Source organism: Phoxinus phoxinus (genome assembly GCF_949152265.1).
Source record: "Phoxinus phoxinus genome assembly, chromosome: 22".
Lineage (NCBI taxonomy): Eukaryota > Metazoa > Chordata > Actinopteri > Cypriniformes > Leuciscidae > Phoxinus > Phoxinus phoxinus.
In genome coordinates this window covers 24,023,400-24,043,570 of record NC_136897.1, presented here as the reverse complement: position 1 = coordinate 24,043,570, position 20,171 = coordinate 24,023,400, and the positions used below count along the sequence as shown (strand labels likewise).

Genomic DNA, 20,171 nt, shown 5'->3' with positions numbered 1-20,171 from the left:
CTTTAATATGCAACTACATCTGTACATTGTCTTAAAGGGACGTTGCAGTAATTATGTTTCTTTTTGTTTCGTTCATTTGCTTTATGAAACAAATTAGAGGCCAGGGACTCGTAGAATTACTGTTTGCGAAGTAAAGTTTGACTTGACAGGTGTGGTTTATGTATAAGGGGGGGGAAACAGCCTTTTTCTTATTTAAGTTAATTTATTTATATCAAAATTAAAAAGAAAAGAAAAAAAAAGCTTAAAGGAGATTATGCGTATGCTGCCAATTTATAGTTCTTTAATTCTCATGAATAAAATCAGGTTCTGTTAAGTAATTAGGAGCTCTTTATTATGGTTTATGGCTTTTTGATTGTGCTGTCGGATTTATGACCCTAGGTGTCATACGCAGAGTAGTAATAGATGAACGGTTTAGGCAGTTAAGATTTTGGTCATTATTTTGTCTTAAAAGGAATGCACTAAAATAATTGAACTGTCAGCGCAGAGCCATGTTAATCGTGCCTGTCGTGTGTTCCTGCAACTCACAAGGTCAAGCGCAGGATGGATCTTCGCTGACAAAAGCAATCTTTGTCGAGTTTTTGTCTGTAATCAGTCATTTTTTTTCTAGACAATTTCATCTTTTAGCTGAGCAAAGCAGGACACTTTCTCAATACTATTAAGTTTTTTTGTTTTTGTTTTTGATCCCTTCATTTTCGTTCGATTTTTCTTGTAATACATGTATATATGTCTGTAGGTCTTTGCTTTTATATAGAGAGATACGGTTTCATAGCATCCTAATAATTAACAGCAATGTTACTGAAAAATAAGCCTACTACTGATTTAATATATAAAAATGAATTTAGTGATATTTAATAAAATATGTACCTCTTGTGCAAAGGACCAGAATTGAAATATAGTTTTTGTATTTCGTGTGTGTGTGTGTGTGCGTGCGTGTGTGTGAGAGAAATTAATGTCTTTTGACCACCAACATAGTGGAATCAGTGTTAAATATCAGTAATTCTGCTCATTATTTTACATCATATTTGTTCATTATTGATACTGGCTGCCATCTTGCACAATATTAAGTACTCACACTCAAATGTGTTAATTTCAGTGGTGATTTAAGTGCGAAAACAGCAGAAAAGCAGGTTTTTCGTTTTCCAAATATGAGTTTATATCATATGTATAGATTGATGACTGCATAATTTTACAGGCTTCTCATGACTTGACACTTTATTCACCTCAGTCAATGGAAAGTGAGTCAAGCTTATTAAGAATTCAAGCTTTATAGGATCCGGCGGCCCAAGCTTCTCTTAAGGAAATGCACTTTCTGTGACCTCTCATGTTGATCTGCATAAAGAGGTAAAAAAAAGCTGTTTTCCACACACTGCTGAAACAAGTATATCTTTGCGCCGTGTGTTTTGTGAGTCGCAGACCGTGCAGTCGGCCTACATTGTGACAGAGCTCAGACTGGAGAGTCCCAAATCGATTTCAGGGTAAAACACTGAGGTATAACTTTGCTGTTGTCCGCAAAAAAGTGCAAAAGTGTGACTGAAGTGTCAGACAGGCCCTTTAGATGCTTAATTATTGACACTTGTCAGCGTCGTCAAAATTATTGCTCTAAAATCCCCCTGTGCAAAGTGCAGCATCAGACTGAAACCTTCCACGACTTAAGTGACATTTGTGAAATAAAAGCAGAGGGAGGAAAATATGACTTGAAACCATCAGTTTAGTAAGAAATCGGAAACTCAAGAAGCTTTAATATGGGTGCGTCTGTGAATGCCACTTTCTTTCTGGGCTTATATTAACCTTATTATTAAGTTAATATGCGAGCTATTCCAACAGTGAGCCTCATGACGTGGTGAAAGCCTCGAGGTGTACGAGCACGATGATCTATTAGTCATTTTTCAATGTTCTGAGATACTGTACTGTATGTTCGTAATGTTTTGTTCATATATTCTGGTGTCCTATTTATAGAGAACAATTAAAGGAACATTTACATAGAAAAAACTAAACAACGGTTATCCCTGTCTGGCTATGATCATGTTTCATGTCAAACTGACCCATTTGGAAAAATATCACATAGAAACAGTAACCCTTTAAAATTCATAATTCTTAGATTTTTTTTTTTTTTTAAGTAAACTGTATAAGTGTTTTTTAAACATTATTTTTTCAAAAATGAAAATATTACTGTATAAACAGTATTTAAAATATATTTTTTACAACTGTAAATGATTTTTTTTTTTTTGTCCGTCTTAATAAAGGTGAATACAAGTCTGTCAAATGCATACATGTAAATACCCTCAGACGGTATATTTGGTAAAATTATCACAAAATCCATATATTTATATTTTGGGTCTGGGCACCTGCCCTTAACTATGAAATTTACAGGTCAAATTGACCCGTTAATGTCACAATCATAATAGAAATTTTGGTTACATTTTATTTTAAGATGACATTGTTACATTGTAATATTACAGATAAATTTTAATGAACTTACTGTAAAGTTACAGTTAGGGTTCATACTTGTAATTATGCATAATTTACTGTTATTACTAAGTACATGTAACGTGTCACCTTAACATAAAGTGTTACCTACAATTCATACGCACATTCCACAACAACTGAAATAGTCAAACAATTTCAAGATTTTTTTGGACAACTCAAAAATGTGATGCTGAGTAATACTAATGTACAGTTTGTACTAATATTGTACCAACTTGTACTATGTCTAATTATGCTGTTTATAATATTGTTTTTTTTAAGTGCTGCATATAATGGACACTAATGTAAAGTGTTAGAGAAATGCATTAACTTCCGATGACGTCTTTACAGCATTCCATCTCTTAAATCAAATAACGCTCCTAATTGTTACATATTTGTGGTCAAATAAGGGGACTTTCCTTAAACAAAGGACACAACCCACAAGAAAGACACACAACATGCAACTGATTGGCATTGGGACAGCAGGACGTTTAAGACTAAACCAAGCAAACAGTTCAGTTATCACATGATCTATTAAAATTCTTGTTCCACTTGTTATGTAATAAAAGCGATTAATATAAGGTCCGACTGTGAAATTAACCACTTAAAACTTGAAACATTATTCAGTATTTAATTACTGTCACATGAGCACTAAAATGTTGCCAGGATATATTACACCCTGAGCCTCAAGGACACATCCCAAATCTGTTTTTGTCATTCCATTTCATGCGCAACCAAAATAGGCAATGCATTTATGAATTCACTGAAGGAACGGTCTCATGCACTGCTGAAGAAGGATGATGATGTGTCATCCTGTTGCTGCAATTCACCAGATAAAACAGAACACACTCCCCCATACTTTTCCACCAGTTCTATTAGCATTTGAATTATTAACTGGATTTTATGAACAGACCTCAAAATCTCTATAAAGCTACCAGCAGTTCTAAAACCTAAAGATGATTGGAGCAGGCTATGTTTCACAAGAAACTGATACCATTTCAGTTTTTGTAGGCTATTTCAAAATCTCACATTTAATGCAATGTGTTATTTGCAATTTCTTTGCGTTCATATTAAATTGACTAGCAATTTATTTCAATGTACAGAAATGAGAGGGTCACTTTTCTTGCATAGCTAGTATTACATTCGTTCATTTAAATAATACAATTAATAAATTCTTATATTATAGCCCAAATAAAATAATACATGCATTCAAATTAATAAACGTTTATCTATTTTAGTGAGAGAAAAGCAGCATGTAATAGGCCCTACGTGTAGTATGAACTCAGTAAAGTAAATGCTAGCTATTTACTGTATTTAACGAGGGCTTCCACACCTAAGTTATTGTACCACCATTTTAAAAACGTTTAGACCAAATATTGGCATATTTATGATTATGAGAGTCATTCTGCGCGTTATTTACAATTAAAACAGCGCGTGAGAGCACTGTTTTCATCAGAGCGCGCGCGTCTGGCTGGGAAGAGCTCGAGCTGCCCTGCACTAAAATAAACGGGTGACGTCAGTCCCCGGGATTGAATCGTTTCTCCGCCTCCGCCCTTTCCCTGCGCCGCCATGAGGAGTTCAACGTGACCGCCGCCGAGTACAACCGGCCACAACAAACCGAGCCGCAGCACGAGAGAGACATGAGCGGCTGCACGTGGAGCGCCAAATGGTCCCGGTGCGATAAAACGGCGCGTTAGTTCCCGCGCATCTGTTACTATTGTGTAACCATGACAACTGAGCCGTGCTCGCTCATGTGCCAGCATCATGCCAGGGGAATTCTGATAATGAATACTAGCATTATATTGATGGAGCAACAGGTGCTCTGCACATTATTCATATTACATCCGTTTCTTTCTAGAAGCTTCTGCTGCACGCTCACGTTCAGGCCCATATGCGTGTGAGAAACAGAAGTGCTGCTTTTTTTGTAAAGCAATATAATCCTTTATGCAAACACAGCGCTCGAGAGGGATAGGTAAATAACACGCATATAGTCTATATATATATGGTTGTTCTTCATGTAATGTGTTATTTAAATATACAAAATATATCCATAGGCATTTTCCTTTAAAAAAAATGTATATAAAATGTATGTTATATATTTTTAAAGAACATGTTTTAAACATTAAATATATATATTTAATGAATATATATATATATATATATATATATATATATATATATATATTTATATATATTCTATGGACATTTAAATATACATTTTGTAGTGCTGTTACATTGGTAAATAAGTCGAATTGTAAAAAGCATGCGCCTATTCGGCTTGATAAAACACTCCAAAACACTTTATATAATCTGTGTATAGTATATCATGCTTTGAAGTCAATCCAGGATAAGGCGCTCATAAAAACACGTCCCTGACACGAGCTGTTATTGTGCACGGAGAGAGCGAGCGCGCGCAGCAGCATGGTGGGACACGGGACACGGGAGGGCGGACGGTCTGCTGTAAATGGGTTGAGCTCTGAAAGCGCCGTCACACACGTGAGGCTCATGTGACTGGAGCTCGAGACGTGTCTGCAGTCACAGGGTTTATTTAACACGTACTTCAAACCCACCCACATACACTCATTTAACCAGCAGCGGAGCCGACAAACGCCTCCTGCATCTCCACCTCACAACAACAGCAGTTTTGCGTCCTACTTTTGAGGGACCATATCTGGAACGAAAACTATTCGAGGGAAATACTTGTGGACTTTGACGAGAGAGTAAAGGATCTGGTTTTTGTTTTGATACATACACATATATTTTTAATCAACCCTATTCTTACACCACTAAGACATATTGATAGGGTGAAATGGAGAGGATTACCAGTGCTCAGCCTCCACCATGTATGGCCAAACACGGTATGGATATCTCTGACATGGAAAGGTAAGTCAGTCTTCCAGACGCTGCTTATTCGTGTTTCTGAACGCTTTCTTGAGAGATGTATCTTTTATTGACTGTATTTTGTTTTGTTTTATTTTATAGAATGGACTTTCCGATGTATATGTGCAAACCCCGGCGGGGAATGAAGCGCAGTGAGGACAGTAAGGTACGAAACGCGCAATTACGCGCGGTTACGCACAAATATATTTGCGCACACTTTTACTTAAATTTATTTTAGGGTTCTTAACGAGATTTAAACTGCAGAATGTATTTATTATTATTATTTTAGTTTGTTTTAAAAGATTTTTACGCATGGAAATTAATAGAAAATTTGAACTCCTGATCCCCAGGATACGTACAAATTGCCTCATCGATTGATCGAGAAGAAAAGGAGGGACCGAATAAACGAATGCATCGCGCAGTTGAAGGATTTGCTGCCCGAACACCTTAAACTCACTGTAAGTAATATGGGAGTGGATGGGCTCACCTCACTATGTTGTAGTGTAAAGCGCCACCTGCTTGTTGATCATGAATAAATCATGTTTGTCCTGCTTTTGGATTAGTCACCCTCCTATAATGTTCTTGATGTACATTTTTAATATATACAACTTGTAAACATCACATGTTAACTTTTGGCACAACACATCGTGAATCTGGCATTATTCATACGTCAACAAGGCGTGTTTGATTGTCTGGAGTATTTGAATATTACTTGCACGCACATGTGCATGCACTGGTGAGCGGAGAGGAGTGTCTTCATTCCTGCTCGACGCAGGTTTGCCCTCTCTGAACCACCGCGGAGAGGGTTACATAAGAAAGATCAACATGCTTATCTGGGTTTTTCCTGTTTTAGACTCTGGGACACTTGGAGAAGGCTGTTGTGTTGGAGCTCACGCTGAAGCATGTGAAAGCTCTTAACAACCTGCTGGAGCAGCAGCAACAGAAGATCATTTCCTTGCAGAACGGAATGCAAATCGGTGAGTTTACGATAATGCAATGTGTGACCCTGTCGCAGGAAGCAGCCCTGCTGAACTTTTTACCCCCCCCCCCTCCTTTTGTTTTCATGCACATTACAAAATAAAGAAATTGAGACATGCTTGTGCAATGCAGCAAATGATCTAGACTGTTGTGAAGGAACGCATTGGCATGCTTTCTAACTCTTATGGTTTTATTGCAGGTGAACAGGGCAATGGGCACTCAGAAAACAGTGAGGAGATGTTCCGTTCTGGGTTCCACTTATGCGCCAAGGAGGTTCTTCAGTTCCTGGACAACCAGGAGACCATGCGCGACCTGACGCCTGCTCACATAATCGACCACCTTCAAAAAGTGGCGTCTGAGATCATTCAGAGCCCGCCGAGCCCTCGACTGGACGAGCCCGCTCCCAAACCCCAAGAAATCCGGGAGAAACCGGCAGGCCTGCAGCCCAAAGCAGCAGAGGGCCACGCTAAAAACTGCGTGCCCGTCATTCAAAGGACTTATCCCCACTGCAGCGAGCAGAGCGGGAGTGATACGGATACTGACAGTGGCTACGGAGGCGAGCTCGAGAAGCGTGACCCGAAGGCCCAGCTGTCGGCCTATTATGGCAAAGACGTTGGGGATCTCAAGTATGGCGGCAGCATTAAAGAGGAGATGGATGAGCCACAGGCCAAGCGGCAGAGGTCCGACTCTTCGGAAGACGAGTCTCTGTCAGGGCATGAAATAGTGGGCGGCCACAGCCCCTACATGAGCTTTTCTCCACACCAACCCCTGTGCATGCCCTTCTACCTCTTCCCATCTGGCGCGGCCGCAGCATACCTGCCCATGCTGGAGAAGTGTTGGTACCCCGGTGCCATGCCTGTGTTGTACCCGGGCCTCAGCGGCTCCCCAGCGGGCATGTCTCCAGAAAAACTCCCTTCATCCTTGGCCATGTCCTCAAGAGTAGGCTCCCCCGCCAGTCCTCAGACCTCCATGGACTCTCCTGCACTCCTGCAGGCCCTGAAACAAGTTCCCCCGTTAAACCTGGAAACCAAAGACTGAGGACTCGCTCTGGTGTCCGCCAACAGCCCGCTCTCTGAATGTTTTGGTCTCGAGAGTGGACTTCCCTGCTGAATAAGCTCCCGAAGAGGGTTCTGTTGAAGAGGGCGCAGAGACAAAAGTTGAAAGCGCCCTCAAGCACAGCAAACAGCTGTTCTGATTCCTCTCAGAAGTACGACGGCCTCCCTCCAACCGCAGAGACACACACATACACACTCGCACACTCTTATCAGCTCCCTCAACAGCCAGCAGGAACGGTCCACGTGGACGCAGACGGGTAAAGGAGGTCCCGTGCAAAGCACTGTGAGACACTGTGAAGAAGGTCAAAGCAAGGACAGTGAGCACTGTCCTTCCAGAAAACGGACCTGGGGCGGGCGAACGGCTGCACTCTGCACTTATGCCGAATGTTTAAGTCGAAAACAATACAAAACAATAACCCAGAATGTGACGTGCAGACGGTCCCCCAACCATAAAGACTTTGCCCTTTGCACAAGCACCTTTTCATTTGTTGAATGTAAACAAAAAGTCATTTTTTTAATAAAACCACCCCTGTAGATGCTGCTTTTTTTGGACATTTCTCTGTGCCGTGGACGCTTGATCAGGAAGCTCCACTCTCTTCTGCTTCTGTGACTGCTTTAACCGATAAGAACCGTCCTTTTAGACTAGAATGCTACCAAATAAATGTCTTTGCTTTGGTTGAGAGGAGCACAGGCGCGTGCACGTCTCCCATCTCCTTGCATAACATCGCCACCCGAGACGTGACGCTCGTGTAAATACGGGAGTGATGTAACCACGGCTCCGCTGTAGCTTTTGAGTTTGTCATCCATTCGTGCACGTAGGTGAAGTTGTTGTGAGGTAACTGCGTTCTGTAATTATTTTGTTTATACTACTTGTACATCTGTATTTTTGATACGTGACCCACATTTATGTTGGCGAGTTTTAGACAGCGAGTGCTGTATGCCATGAGATTGTGTACATAGCTTTTTGGACCTAGACTCGATCTGCATCATGTTCTGTGTTCATTTCTGGTCAAATTAGGACAGATCTTTTTTCATGCTGTTGCCTTTACCTGTTTAAAGCAGTAAATATGATGGCGGATATCTACATTTTTAATCCTGGATTCTACATAGAAGCAAAAGAAAGTGAATGTAATGTTTAAAACAATATATTAGTTTTGTATAGGAAGAGGTACTTACTTTTTATTTTGGGACCTAAGGAAAGGTTGTTTGATGTATATATTTTGTCTAAAGTATTGTTGACATACAGTAAAGAAAAAAGTATTAATAAAGTTTTTTTTTTTTCCTGTGGAAACCATGTGTCTGAGTCTGTGTTGGAGAGCTTGGACATGTTTAGCTGGGAAAACAACCTCGCTGTTTTTCCCATCATCACAGTTCGTCTTTATATAACTGACACTTACATAACCCTCTATGCAAATCCTTTAGACACACAATATGATATGAGTCAGGTTACAAATATTCCAGCCTCACAGCTCCTATAACTAAAGTCCATGAATGTGTCGATAACAAAAACTGGCCGGTTATGTGAGGCACTTTTTATACCAGATTAGAACTATAACCTAAACAAAATTAGCAAAGAACATAATCGTTTATTATTATTATTAGACTTTGCAGGCGATTTACATACTTAGATGAACCATGTCCTTTCCCTAATGCTCGTTATCTGTTGAGATAGGCTAAGTGTTCTCGCGTGTCTGGCTGTGTGCTCGCTCGATGATCCAGTGCAGTTTCTCTTCTCCTCCGCCCGCTGGCTGGGATGTGAACAGGCAGCGGAGTGATATTCACACACACCGGGCCTCACATGTGGAGCCACACGGCACTGAAGCATCAGCACATGCCACACATCCAGCACATGCAGTCATGGCAGGACAACAACACAAGTCAGGATCGTGGGACAACAACAATAATAGTATTATAGTATTGTCTGTAATATTTTCTTTAAGCGATATAATTAGTTAATATAATACATCAATAAGTTAATGTTTTTAGAGGTATAAAGTATTGTTATATTAACCTCTAGTCAATTTATTTGGGATGGGGGGAGATGCATCAGCCATTGTGTTATTATAGGAAATAAATAGAAACATTTGCTAATTTTGTTCAAATATAGCACAAAATGTCAAATATTAAAATAAGGGTATTTGGGTTAATTATTATTAATATATATATATATATATATATATATATATATATATATATATATATATATATATATATATATATACATATATATATACATATATATATATATATATATATATATATATATATATTAAAGTGTCATTAATGTAAAAGAGCAAATAAACTATTGTATTTAAAATTGTATTTTGACAATTGATTTGATAATTGAATTGTGAAGACAGACAAAGTAGAATACCAGAGATTTATCTGAAAATTATTCTATGACTTATATACAGGCATATTCATATTTATTTAGGCCTATTTAAATACCCAAATGTAATTGAAGATATGTCATAATAGCAACACTGAATGCAAATTTTGCGACTTCACCCTAACCTACAGGTTTTAATGAAAGTGAAAATGTTTTATTTCATGAAAATAGTGAAATTTAACCCCATTAATTACAAGAATTATTAAATGCCACTTGGGGTTTTCTGTGTCATCTTACCCCAAGGGTCATTATTGATCCTTTTTACTTCAAAATAAAAACTTTTACTTTTACTCCACTCGTCCAAAACCCCTCTTTTTCTTTACTGTCTATGATCCAAAAATGTGTGTGCCCACAAATCCCTCATTAACAAATAGACACAAAAAACTTTGATATTTAATACAATATAGGCCCTATCACTATTTTCCAGAGACGCAAAATTAGATAAATTAACCTCAAAACTGTTTCAACTGACTAAATCTCACAAGTGTTGATATTCAGATGAAATGACAAAATAAAAAAAATGGGTAGACATTCATCAAAAGTGCTGAGAGGAGATTTTGTGTCATCTATGGTCAGGAGAAAAAAAATTAAGGTGAGGGATTCAAAAGTATTTAAAAAAGCAAACAATATGATTCGTTTCTAAAACAAACAAACAAACAAACAAACAAACAAACAAACAAACATGACCGTAATAAATAAAAAAACATAGTGTTACAAATGAGATTAACGCAATAGATAACCGTATAACAGTGGAAATGTTTTCAGTAGGCTAAACAATGTTCATTTACACAATTTACGCTGCTTGCAACAAGTATGAGGTCCTGATTCCTGTTTCGACATGAAAGAAGGTCTCATCCCCCTATTATAAAGCTTTTAGCGCCATCGCGTGTAATATTGATGAACTGCAACGAACCTCTTTTTACTTATTTACATGTGTTTACCTATTTATTCACAATGTTTATGGTCCTCACGTGTCCAAATTTAGCGTCCTAATACACACTCGTGCATTTGTTTAACTCTTGAAGTTGTATATATAGCTACTTATTTTACTTAATAGTTGTATATTCGACTGTATTACGTGTTAATGTATATATTTTAATTCATTATATATATATTTATTTTAATTATGTTTTTAAATACAATAATGCATTCGCATGAAACTAAATAAAACGGTTATACATTTAATGCAATGCATTTAATTAATATATGTATTTATTTGTTTATTTTTGTTTTGTTTATTTAGATTATTTAGGTAACAATCCAAAACATAGATTATTTTCTATCTAATAAATACATTTTGTTAATAAATTAACGTTGTTTTTTCCTGGGGGTTTTTCTGCAAACAAAGAAATCCAAAGTTTTCCAAATGTTTATTTGTTTGTTTTCTTTCTTGTTACTACTTTAATGCAATCACTTCAAATTGTCCCTACTATTTATTTAAATACCTTCAACACAACAGTGTGACTCGAGTTTTGGCGGACTTTTATTCTGAAAGATTTCCGCTATGATTGTTATGTCGAGAGCGACGCGTTTATTGTGCGTCAGTAGTTGTCACATGACCCCCTCTGCCGCTTCCTCTTTCTCCTGCTTCCCTCCAGCAGGAACGGAATCTGCCCTGCCTCATCCTGCCCATCATCAGAGCTCATCCAGTAGCGCAGAACAGAGATGATGGCTCTCATCCACCGGCTCATGGAGTGGTTCAGGTCGCTCTTCTGGAAGGAGGAGATGGAGCTGACGCTGGTGGGACTGCAGTACTCTGGAAAAACCACTTTTGTCAACGTTATCGCTGTAAGTCCAGTTTAATTCCTCAAAGTTTGAACACTGAAGCTTGACTGAGCTGGTTATGTTATTGTTGTCATGTCATAGCCTGACAGGGGGCGGAGAACAGATGATTTAACACATTTTTATATGAGTAATGTGCTATATTAGGAACATGGGTGTGATTTTTCTTTCACGGATTGCTTGACGTTTTAGATTGCACTTGAAATATGAATTACAAACATGTTCTAGTTTCTCCAGGTTTGAAGATTGTGTTATGACTTTTAGGGTGGATGAGATTCCAATGGTATGCTTTAGTGTTTTAGTTTCTATCTGTAACCAAATGAATAAATAATGTAATGTAATATGCATACCACAAGGTGAGACATGTAAATTAGGAATTATGGCTTTGCCTCCATTTTGATGTTCAATGTCTTTTTGATTTCCTTCATAGATGATGATCACAATAATGTTTAATTTGAATGCAAGTGGAGCATTGCAAACGGATAAACCTGGAAACAACCTTGTGGCCTGTATTTTGAAAGGTCTCTGAGCACAGCAGACTGAATCCGATATTAGGCAACATGCTTAAATGCAAGTGACTGTCCCACTGGGGGTTCTTGTCTACTGAGGCGATCGTGAAAAGTTGGCCTTTTTCGAAGTTTCTGCAATGCAGCACAATGAGTTTACAAAAGCCCAGGGTTTCTAAGGTCACTTTACTTTCACAACTCTACATGATGCTCTGAATTCAAAGAGGAAAAGAGAAACATCTCTTCCGTTTTCAGCATCTCGCACTCGCAGGTGTCATTCTAGTTTCAGAGAATGATTTATGGGTTATTTATTAACCCATTATTAACCCATAAGAAATTAACCCATTATTTTCTTTCGTTCTGTATTTGCACCTTGCTAAACAATTCTGTCAGTATTTCCTCACTCATAAATGTGAACCAAGTTTAAATTTGCATAATTGCACCACTTAAGTGTTTTGTAATGTGACCTTCAAGTTAGCTAAGCTCTTTTAGATTTCTATATTTAATTAACAATATCTCGCTCCATGAATAGTTATGATCATATTTTTAAAGGAAAGATCTTGCTTTCCCATTTTCACCCAAAAGAGATCTGTTTGTGAGACTCTTGAGACTTATATTAAAATAATCCACATGGTTAAAAGAATGAATCCAATCATTTTGCTCTTTTGCACAATTTACGAAATCATGTGACATGACACTCTCTGGCCTGTGATACCAAAAATTCCCATTACGTTTACTAAAAATACCTATGAGTTGCTGAATTGTAATGTTGACTTCCTCTTGTGCTTGTTATTTTGTGAAATGTCAGACTGTTAGATTGCCATTTTGTAAACCTTTGCACCCATTCACATGTAGATTTGTTTCATCCATTTAGGCTAATTGTAATGATCTACATGTTTCTTTTCCGTTAGTCTGGTCAGTTCAATGAGGACATGATCCCTACAGTCGGCTTCAACATGAGGAAAGTCACCAAAGGCAACGTAACCATAAAGGTTAGTCTCATCGTTGCTAATTATCAAGGGTGGTTTTGTTGAATCCAGTTTTACACTCTTTCATACACATTATATTCAATTATATAGTTACATCACCAATGCCTGCAATCATGTCCAACCCTGTAGCAAAAATGTGTTGTTCTCGTGTAGATTTGGGATATAGGCGGGCAGCCGCGGTTCAGGAGCATGTGGGAGCGATACTGTCGGGGCGTCAACGCCATAGTGTGAGTATAATCTGCTGTTTGTTCCCTCAGACACTTTTAAAATGGTTTATTCCACTACCCTCTAGCGATACTTGGTTCTGATTGGTCGGTGGCATTGAGCAGTTAGATAGGTTTGTTTAATGGCCACTAAATTGTATCTAGGAGCTAGGTGAGAGAGAACTTAAAATTCGGCATATTATATTGTAGCTAAATATTTTTTGCCTGTCAGTCCATCAAAAAATGGTTACTAAAATTGCAGATTATTAATAAATATACACTACTATGCAAAAAAATTTTATGTTTTTGAAAGAAGTCTGTTATACTCACCAACATTGTATTTTTTTAAATCAAAAATACAGTCATATTGTGGAATATTATTACAAAATGTTTTCTGTTTCAATATATTGGAAATTAGTTAGTTAAATATTGGCACATTTACAGTCTTCAGTGTCACATGATCCTTCAGAAATCATTCTAATAGGCTGATTTGCTGCTGAAGAAACATTTCATGTCCATTAATGTATTTATTGGTTAAGTAGCTTTGTAATAAGTGGGATAATGCAAAGTCAACCGGTCATTATCGCAAAATAAATTGGGACTGCTGTGCTTTATCCTGATCACCCAGTCAAGAATAATTTAGCAATAATGACTGGCTAACTGTATTTTATCCATTATATAAAGTGTGAGGGTTTACATTACTGTGTTAGTGTGTTATTATCAAGGCTCTGTTGGTGTTTTCAGGTACATGGTGGATGCTGCAGACCGTGAAAAGGTGGAAGCCTCCAGAAACGAGCTACACAACTTGTTAGACAAACCACAACTGCAAGGCATTCCTGTAAGAGGAATTCTGTTTTATTATTGTAGCTGATCATTTCCCCAGTGGTGTTAATGGAAGACTGTCTGTGTTGTTTTGATGACTGCTGGATTTACCATAAACGGCAGGATCTCAAGCCTAGCCATCGCACCACACCGTGTCCAGATCTTTCCGTTGGTGCTGTGTGGTATTTAAGGAGCATGACTAAGCAGCTGTACCGAGATGTCCTCACCGGTCTTATCAGCACAGAGGAAACAGTTCGCATATTGATTATCTGTCTGTAGGGAGTGATGGGACGGCTCCTATTTGCTAAAGCCACCCATTTAAAAATACAGCTTTAGCACGATCTGATGTAGGACCAACACCCAAATACATAAATCTTTAAGCACTGAAAGCAAAACTGCTAAGTTTATATCTAAAGACAATTTAAGTGCGTTGTGTGTGATTTATTGTTGCTTTATCCTTCACAGGTACTTGTCCTTGGCAACAAAAGAGACCTCTCTATTGCACTAGACGAGAAACAACTCATCGAAAAGATGTAAGATCTTTTTTTTTTTTGCATTATTTGATCTTTCTTCACGCTATTCGTTGACTAATAAGTTTGGGGTCATGAGAGTGAGAGATTAATTTAGTGTTTCCTGCTTTATACAGACCCGTATATCGCGCTACGGTCATGTACTGGAAGCAAAAACTCCATTCATTTTCTCCATAGGGAAATTGATTTTGAACATTAATATAAGTCTTTAAAGACAGACCTACTGTGAGTGACGAGGTTGTTAATTGATGGTATTTGCTTTTACTGAAGACGTCAGATTTCAGCTTATTTAACAGTGGAATTCCTGGTGGAAAAACTACTATGTAGTTTTGGGATTCACCTTGTAGCTGATTGGCTTCGTTCATGACACTAATTTAAAATCCCTATTGGAAAAATTAATGGAAAAAATACTTTTTTTTTAAAATACGCCATTGAAAAAGGGGGTGGGCACTGTTGCACAATCCTGTCATGTGATCTCTCTGGATGCTTTTGATTGTAATGGAATTTTTTACATTAATAACACTGCGTCGCCTTCCTCTTTTTAGACTTCTTTTTTTGTGGTTACTTTAAGTCCTAAATAGACTATGGCATTTTTGTACTCCTGCGAGCACTAAACATTGACCACATTGACCACATTGGAAGATTCTGGGATTTTCTGACATTTACACAGTCGGGTGACAATATACCTTTAGAAAAAATTCATGTGAGGCTACTCTCAAAAATGGCAAATGATGTTTCCTTTTCTGCAGGAACCTGTCTGCGATTCAAGACCGAGAGATCTGCTGCTACTCCATTTCATGCAAAGAGAAAGACAATATAGGTGAGAGTTACCGCATTTTATACACCTGCAAATATAAAACTGACAACTGGTCAATAAAAAGGTTCAACTTCCATTAAAAAAAATATTTTTTTCTGACTATTATTTCATACGGTATGTGCGGCTTTACTGGGTTAATTTGGAATAACCAAATTCCTTGAAAAAGTGAGGTTGAGAAAGGCACAGACATTGTTCGTTTAGAACTGGAAAAAAAGAAGAAAGGTCTTGTGGAGTTCAACTATATTTACAATACAGAATCAAATAGATCTTACACCACCTTACTGTGACTCATTCGCATTTCGGCGATTAAGAGCTGTTTTGTTCCTTTAAGTTAGATTTTGTTGTTGTTGCGCAGTACAGTTGTGGTGGTTGTGATTTCATCATAATTTCCGCTAATCTGAAAAGCCATCCATTTGCATTCATTATACTACATTACTCGCTGTTTCTATTGGCTTTACGAATAGCTAATTGGCAAAGTAAAGACCGTGTGTTTTCATGTGAAGCAGCAGTTCCCAAAATATGACACACACACAAAACTACTCTGAGAATATTTGTAATAATGAAGGTACGTCCCAATTTGCATACCGGTACTTATGCACTATTCTCTGCTGTTTTGTACCACAAATAGTGAGTAGTGTTCACACTGATATTCCAAATACAAAAAGTACACTTTAAATACTCAGATGATGCACTTAATAAACCGAAAAAAACAAAGTGTGTAATGTTGGAAACTTCATGCACTCTGTCACAGCTTTAGTTGTGTAGCGGAGGGGCTATCAGACTCAGATGTTGAATGACCAAATAACCTTATAAAATTCATACACTACATGGTTGAGAGCAGAGTGCATAAGTATGTATAAGTGTATAGTGTGTCATTTGAGACAACTTGTATTAAAAAAAAATTTGTACGATTTTTACGAATACTTTAGTTTGGGAGAGGATGTGAAGTGCATCAGAAGATATTATATAATTGTTCATCTCTTCCTCTCTCCACGTTCTTCTGCAGATATCACATTGCAGTGGTTGATCCAGCATTCAAAATCTCGGAGAAGTTGAGATCAGTCCCCGTCCTACCCATAACCCCAGCTCCTCTTCAGAGCGCCGCATCTGTCTGTCCAGTAGCTGCCCGTCTCGGTCATTCTCTATTACACAGACACAGTCAGTAACACGTCCTCACCCGTGTGGGCCTCAGACTCCACTCAACTCATGATTTGCAATCATTCGGCCTGTTTCGTTGGCTGAATGGATTTTACTTTACTTTGACCTAAACTTTGATCCGCTTCGGAATGTGCCCCCTTTCCCTGTGAAATAAGTTTAGAGAGCTGCTTGTATTATTTTGTATAATTTATAGCGCTGAAGTATTTTACTCCCCCAAGTGAAGTCAAAGGGTGTTTCGAATGGACATTTTAGTATTGTGCATTTAGAGCTTCAATGCATTTTAAATGTACACTACCATTCAAAGGTTTGGGGTCAGTATGAATTTTTTAAAGGAATTAATCATTTTATTCAGCAAGGACACATTAAATTGACCAAATGTATGTTGCTGAAGATTTCTGTTTTCAAATTAATGCTGTTCTTTTGAACTTTCTATTCATCTAAAAGCTATTAAGCAGCACAACTATTTTCAACATTCGTATTATATTAGAATGATTTCTGAAGGATCATGTGACTCTGAAGACTGGAGTAATGATGCTGAAAATTCAGCTTTGCATCACAGGAATAAGTTATATTTTTAAAATACAGTAAAATAGAAAGCAGTTATTTAAAATATTGTGTTATTTTCACAATATTACGGTTTTTACTGTATTTTTTATCAAATCATAATCAAAATCATATAAATGCAGCCTTGTTGAGCATAACCGACTTCTTTCAAAACCAAAAAATTCTTCCAGAGCCCACATTTTTTAATGGTAGTGTACTTTCAGTGGATGTTTTTCCTTGAATCCATGTGCAGAGCAACTATTATTTTGGGAAATAATCATCTTTTACATTTGCCTTTCAGCAATTCAATGAGTTCTTCTGGCTGATTATCACATAATTAATATTCATCAAGTTTTATAATGTCTCTCCTCACGTTTCCGATCGTCTCCATGGCTCTTGTCTAAATCTTTTCCTATTTGAGACTCATTACAATAACAAAACCCAGCTCATTAATATTCATGACCTACAGCTCACGGACAAGCTTCACATACAGTATCATTGAGCGTGAAACATCTCAATTCTGAAAACGTTCTTCTAATGGGATAAAATGTGGACTGGTCATCTTGGCATTTACATGAATTAGTGAGCATTAAGTTAAGTGCCTTCTGCAAATACTCACATTTATTACTGCCCAGAATATACTGTTATATAACCACAAACAGCTAGTCTAAACTCCATGTAGGTGCCATTGTAATTTACAATATAATTATTGTATTAATAATTGAATTACTCATATTCATTAAATGGCCATCTTCATTGTCTATGCATATATACATGTTAGGACCCCAATTATTACATAAATATCTGATCGCTACAGTAAATACCCATTACTGGTTAACATACAAAACTCAAATGCTAGTTTTGTTGTTCTTTTATTTTTTGTTTTATCAAGCCCCTAAAGATTGTGAATTCTTCCTGTTTTATAGCAGCTAAAACAACATTGCAGTTGTCTTCTGCTATAAAATGTTATTATTTATGACTTAATAGTGACTCCCTGACTATTAGCTGCATGATTCAGTGGAGTAATTTTCCGCCAACACGTTGCTTGAAGACTGAGATGAAGACTTTCTGCTGTGGCTTTCAGACTGTTCTTGCGTCTCTAATCTACCTCAGAGGTCTCATGAGCCACAGCCAACGTTCACAGAGCCGTGAAGGGAAGCTGCTTTTCACAGAATACAAAATAAATCAGGTAATTGCAACCTTTTATCTCACAACTCAGACTTTTCTTTCTTGCAATTGCGAGTTTATATCCTGCAATGCTGACTTTTTGTTTGAATAATTGTGAGATATAAACGTGCAGTTGCAGGTTATAAAGTCTGAATGGCAAGATATAAACTGAAATGTGAGATAACAAAAGTTTCAATTACCGTTTTTATCTTTTATTCTGTGGTAGAAACAAGCTTCAGCTGTGTACCATAATGCAAGATCTTAAGCCTGAATACTTCAGCATGCATGTGTTGTTTTATGAAGCATCTACAACACTCCGTATCTTGTGTTGACACTCGGATTATATCTTTAAGACATTATTATTATTTTTTTATAATTGATGATCTGCCAAAAATATCTAGGATTTAACTGAGAACAAAGCTTTAGTTGTGCTGCCATAAAAATGCCTGATATGTGCATCGATTGCTGACCCTTTAGCATCAAATATTGTTCATCCAAATACTAGTTGGTGAATACACTTATTTAAAAAAAACATATGTATCTTTGCCCAAATAAGCTGTAATGATTTTTGGAGATTTTTCTCAGAGGAATAATCCAAACTAACAAAGTTATTTCCGTGTGTTTTGGGGCTTTTACGTCAGAATGGACATTTATGATCTTATAATTGAATGTATATGATTGTCCAAGATTGAAGGATGTTGAATCAGTTTATGAAGGACTTTAATATTTTTTCTTTTAATTTTTCAAATTAATCAAATTAGTCATTCCTGCAGTCTTGTAATGGAAATGAACGGAGGTCAGGCTTTCACCGTTCACATCTCTCTCTTCCTCTGTGCATTCATTCATTCAGACATGATGTGTGCTGTCGGTTCCACTCACTGAAAGCAGCAGGTCTGTGGGCAAAGCTTGTCTCCTCGTGTTATTGTCTCTGTGCAGCACTGTATAGAATAGTGTCTTCTCTTCTCTGTGTGACTATCCACACATGAAAATCAATGGATCTGTTGCTAACTTTGTATATAAGCAAATGTCAAACTTATTTGTTTTGCAGTGTGTTCTTATTTTTGTCTCCTGCATTATTTTGTTTTGTGATCGCTCAATAAATAGTTTTTTTAGGGTGACTGTAAACCTGTGCATTTTGTCGTTTTGTACTGTTGCATTTGTCAAGAGAAAGTTGTGAATGATTTGTTTGGCTTTTGATGTTCTAAAGTGATGTAATCAGCAGTTTTTTTCTGTTTACAGACCAAATGTAATCATGCAAACTCATTTGCATCCACCTTTCCCCTCACATTTTTTACAACAATTGCTTAGTCATTAAAGCTTAAATAACACAAATGGTGATATGGTCATTCAGTAAATGCTAAACAAAAATATTGCGTTTGAATTTCTTTGTCTTCATGAAACGGAGGGTTGTGATAGTCTCTTCTTCCCTATTGTAACAGCTGAGTGAGTGAAACGGCTTCTTGAACAAGAAAAAATGTAGGGCGGGACTTGATTTTGTCCAATGCGAATTGATTGGATGGTTGTGGTTGGTATTGCCGTGATGTCATGTGAGTGACAGGTTGTTCCGCCCACACACAAGTAAACAGGTAATCGCTGCGAGAAGAAGGGGAAGTTAAAAATTATGAGGGCATATGAATAAAATACTGGAATATTCCATAAATATTAAGAATAGTCTATTTTGATTTCATGGTGTCTTAAAAAGTTGCCATTCTTTGTCTAGAACTTCATGTATTTTTTTTCTTCCTGTAAGATGCAGTTTAAACACGATTGAAAGAGCTCACATGTTGAGCACTGTTTGCCTGCTTTAAGTAAAAAAATAAAAATCATACATAGATACAATTTACATATTACAACTAAATAAATTTTAAAGATGTAGGCCCACACATGTT

General features: G+C 37.3%; 3 protein-coding genes across 3 annotated transcripts in view; all 3 read left to right on the top strand.

Moving 5' to 3' along the window:
* Window positions 1-883, top strand: part of itpr1b (inositol 1,4,5-trisphosphate receptor, type 1b) — a 124,334-nt gene extending 123,451 nt beyond the window's left edge. The window contains exon 63 of the mRNA XM_079597118.1: window positions 1-883. This exon is cut by the window's left edge and continues 501 nt beyond it. The gene's annotated coding sequence lies outside the window, so the exon portion shown is untranslated.
* Window positions 884-4,850: 3,967 nt separating this feature from the next.
* bhlhe40 (basic helix-loop-helix family, member e40) lies at window positions 4,851-7,916 on the top strand. Its single transcript, XM_079596789.1, has 5 exons — window positions 4,851-5,346; window positions 5,446-5,509; window positions 5,694-5,801; window positions 6,197-6,320; window positions 6,521-7,916. The coding sequence occupies exons 1-5, from the start codon at window positions 5,273-5,275 to the stop codon at window positions 7,357-7,359; spliced, it is 1,209 nt and encodes a 402-aa protein (XP_079452915.1). The 5' UTR covers window positions 4,851-5,272; the 3' UTR covers window positions 7,360-7,916.
* Window positions 7,917-11,278: 3,362 nt separating this feature from the next.
* Window positions 11,279-19,641, top strand: arl8bb (ADP-ribosylation factor-like 8Bb). The gene is made up of 7 exons (XM_079596677.1): window positions 11,279-11,553; window positions 12,965-13,045; window positions 13,196-13,269; window positions 13,990-14,083; window positions 14,533-14,600; window positions 15,347-15,417; window positions 16,421-19,641. Exons 1-7 carry the CDS (start codon window positions 11,431-11,433, stop codon window positions 16,468-16,470), a joined length of 561 nt encoding a protein of 186 aa, XP_079452803.1. The 5' UTR covers window positions 11,279-11,430; the 3' UTR covers window positions 16,471-19,641.
* Window positions 19,642-20,171: the final 530 nt, after the last annotated feature.

Bases quoted from the DNA above. Each gene is read 5' to 3' on its own strand.
- bhlhe40 (XM_079596789.1), top strand. From the start codon at position 5,273: ATGGAGAGGATTACCAGTGCTCAGCCTCCACCATGTATGGCCAAACAC. The intron at 5,802-6,196 runs GTAAGTAATATG...TTCCTGTTTTAG, and splicing joins CCGAACACCTTAAACTCACT to ACTCTGGGACACTTGGAGAA. The intron at 6,321-6,520 runs GTGAGTTTACGA...GTTTTATTGCAG, and splicing joins GCAGAACGGAATGCAAATCG to GTGAACAGGGCAATGGGCAC.
- arl8bb (XM_079596677.1), top strand. From the start codon at position 11,431: ATGATGGCTCTCATCCACCGGCTCATGGAGTGGTTCAGGTCGCTCTTC. The intron at 14,084-14,532 runs GTAAGAGGAATT...TATCCTTCACAG, and splicing joins CACAACTGCAAGGCATTCCT to GTACTTGTCCTTGGCAACAA. The intron at 15,418-16,420 runs GTGAGAGTTACC...GTTCTTCTGCAG, and splicing joins CAAAGAGAAAGACAATATAG to ATATCACATTGCAGTGGTTG.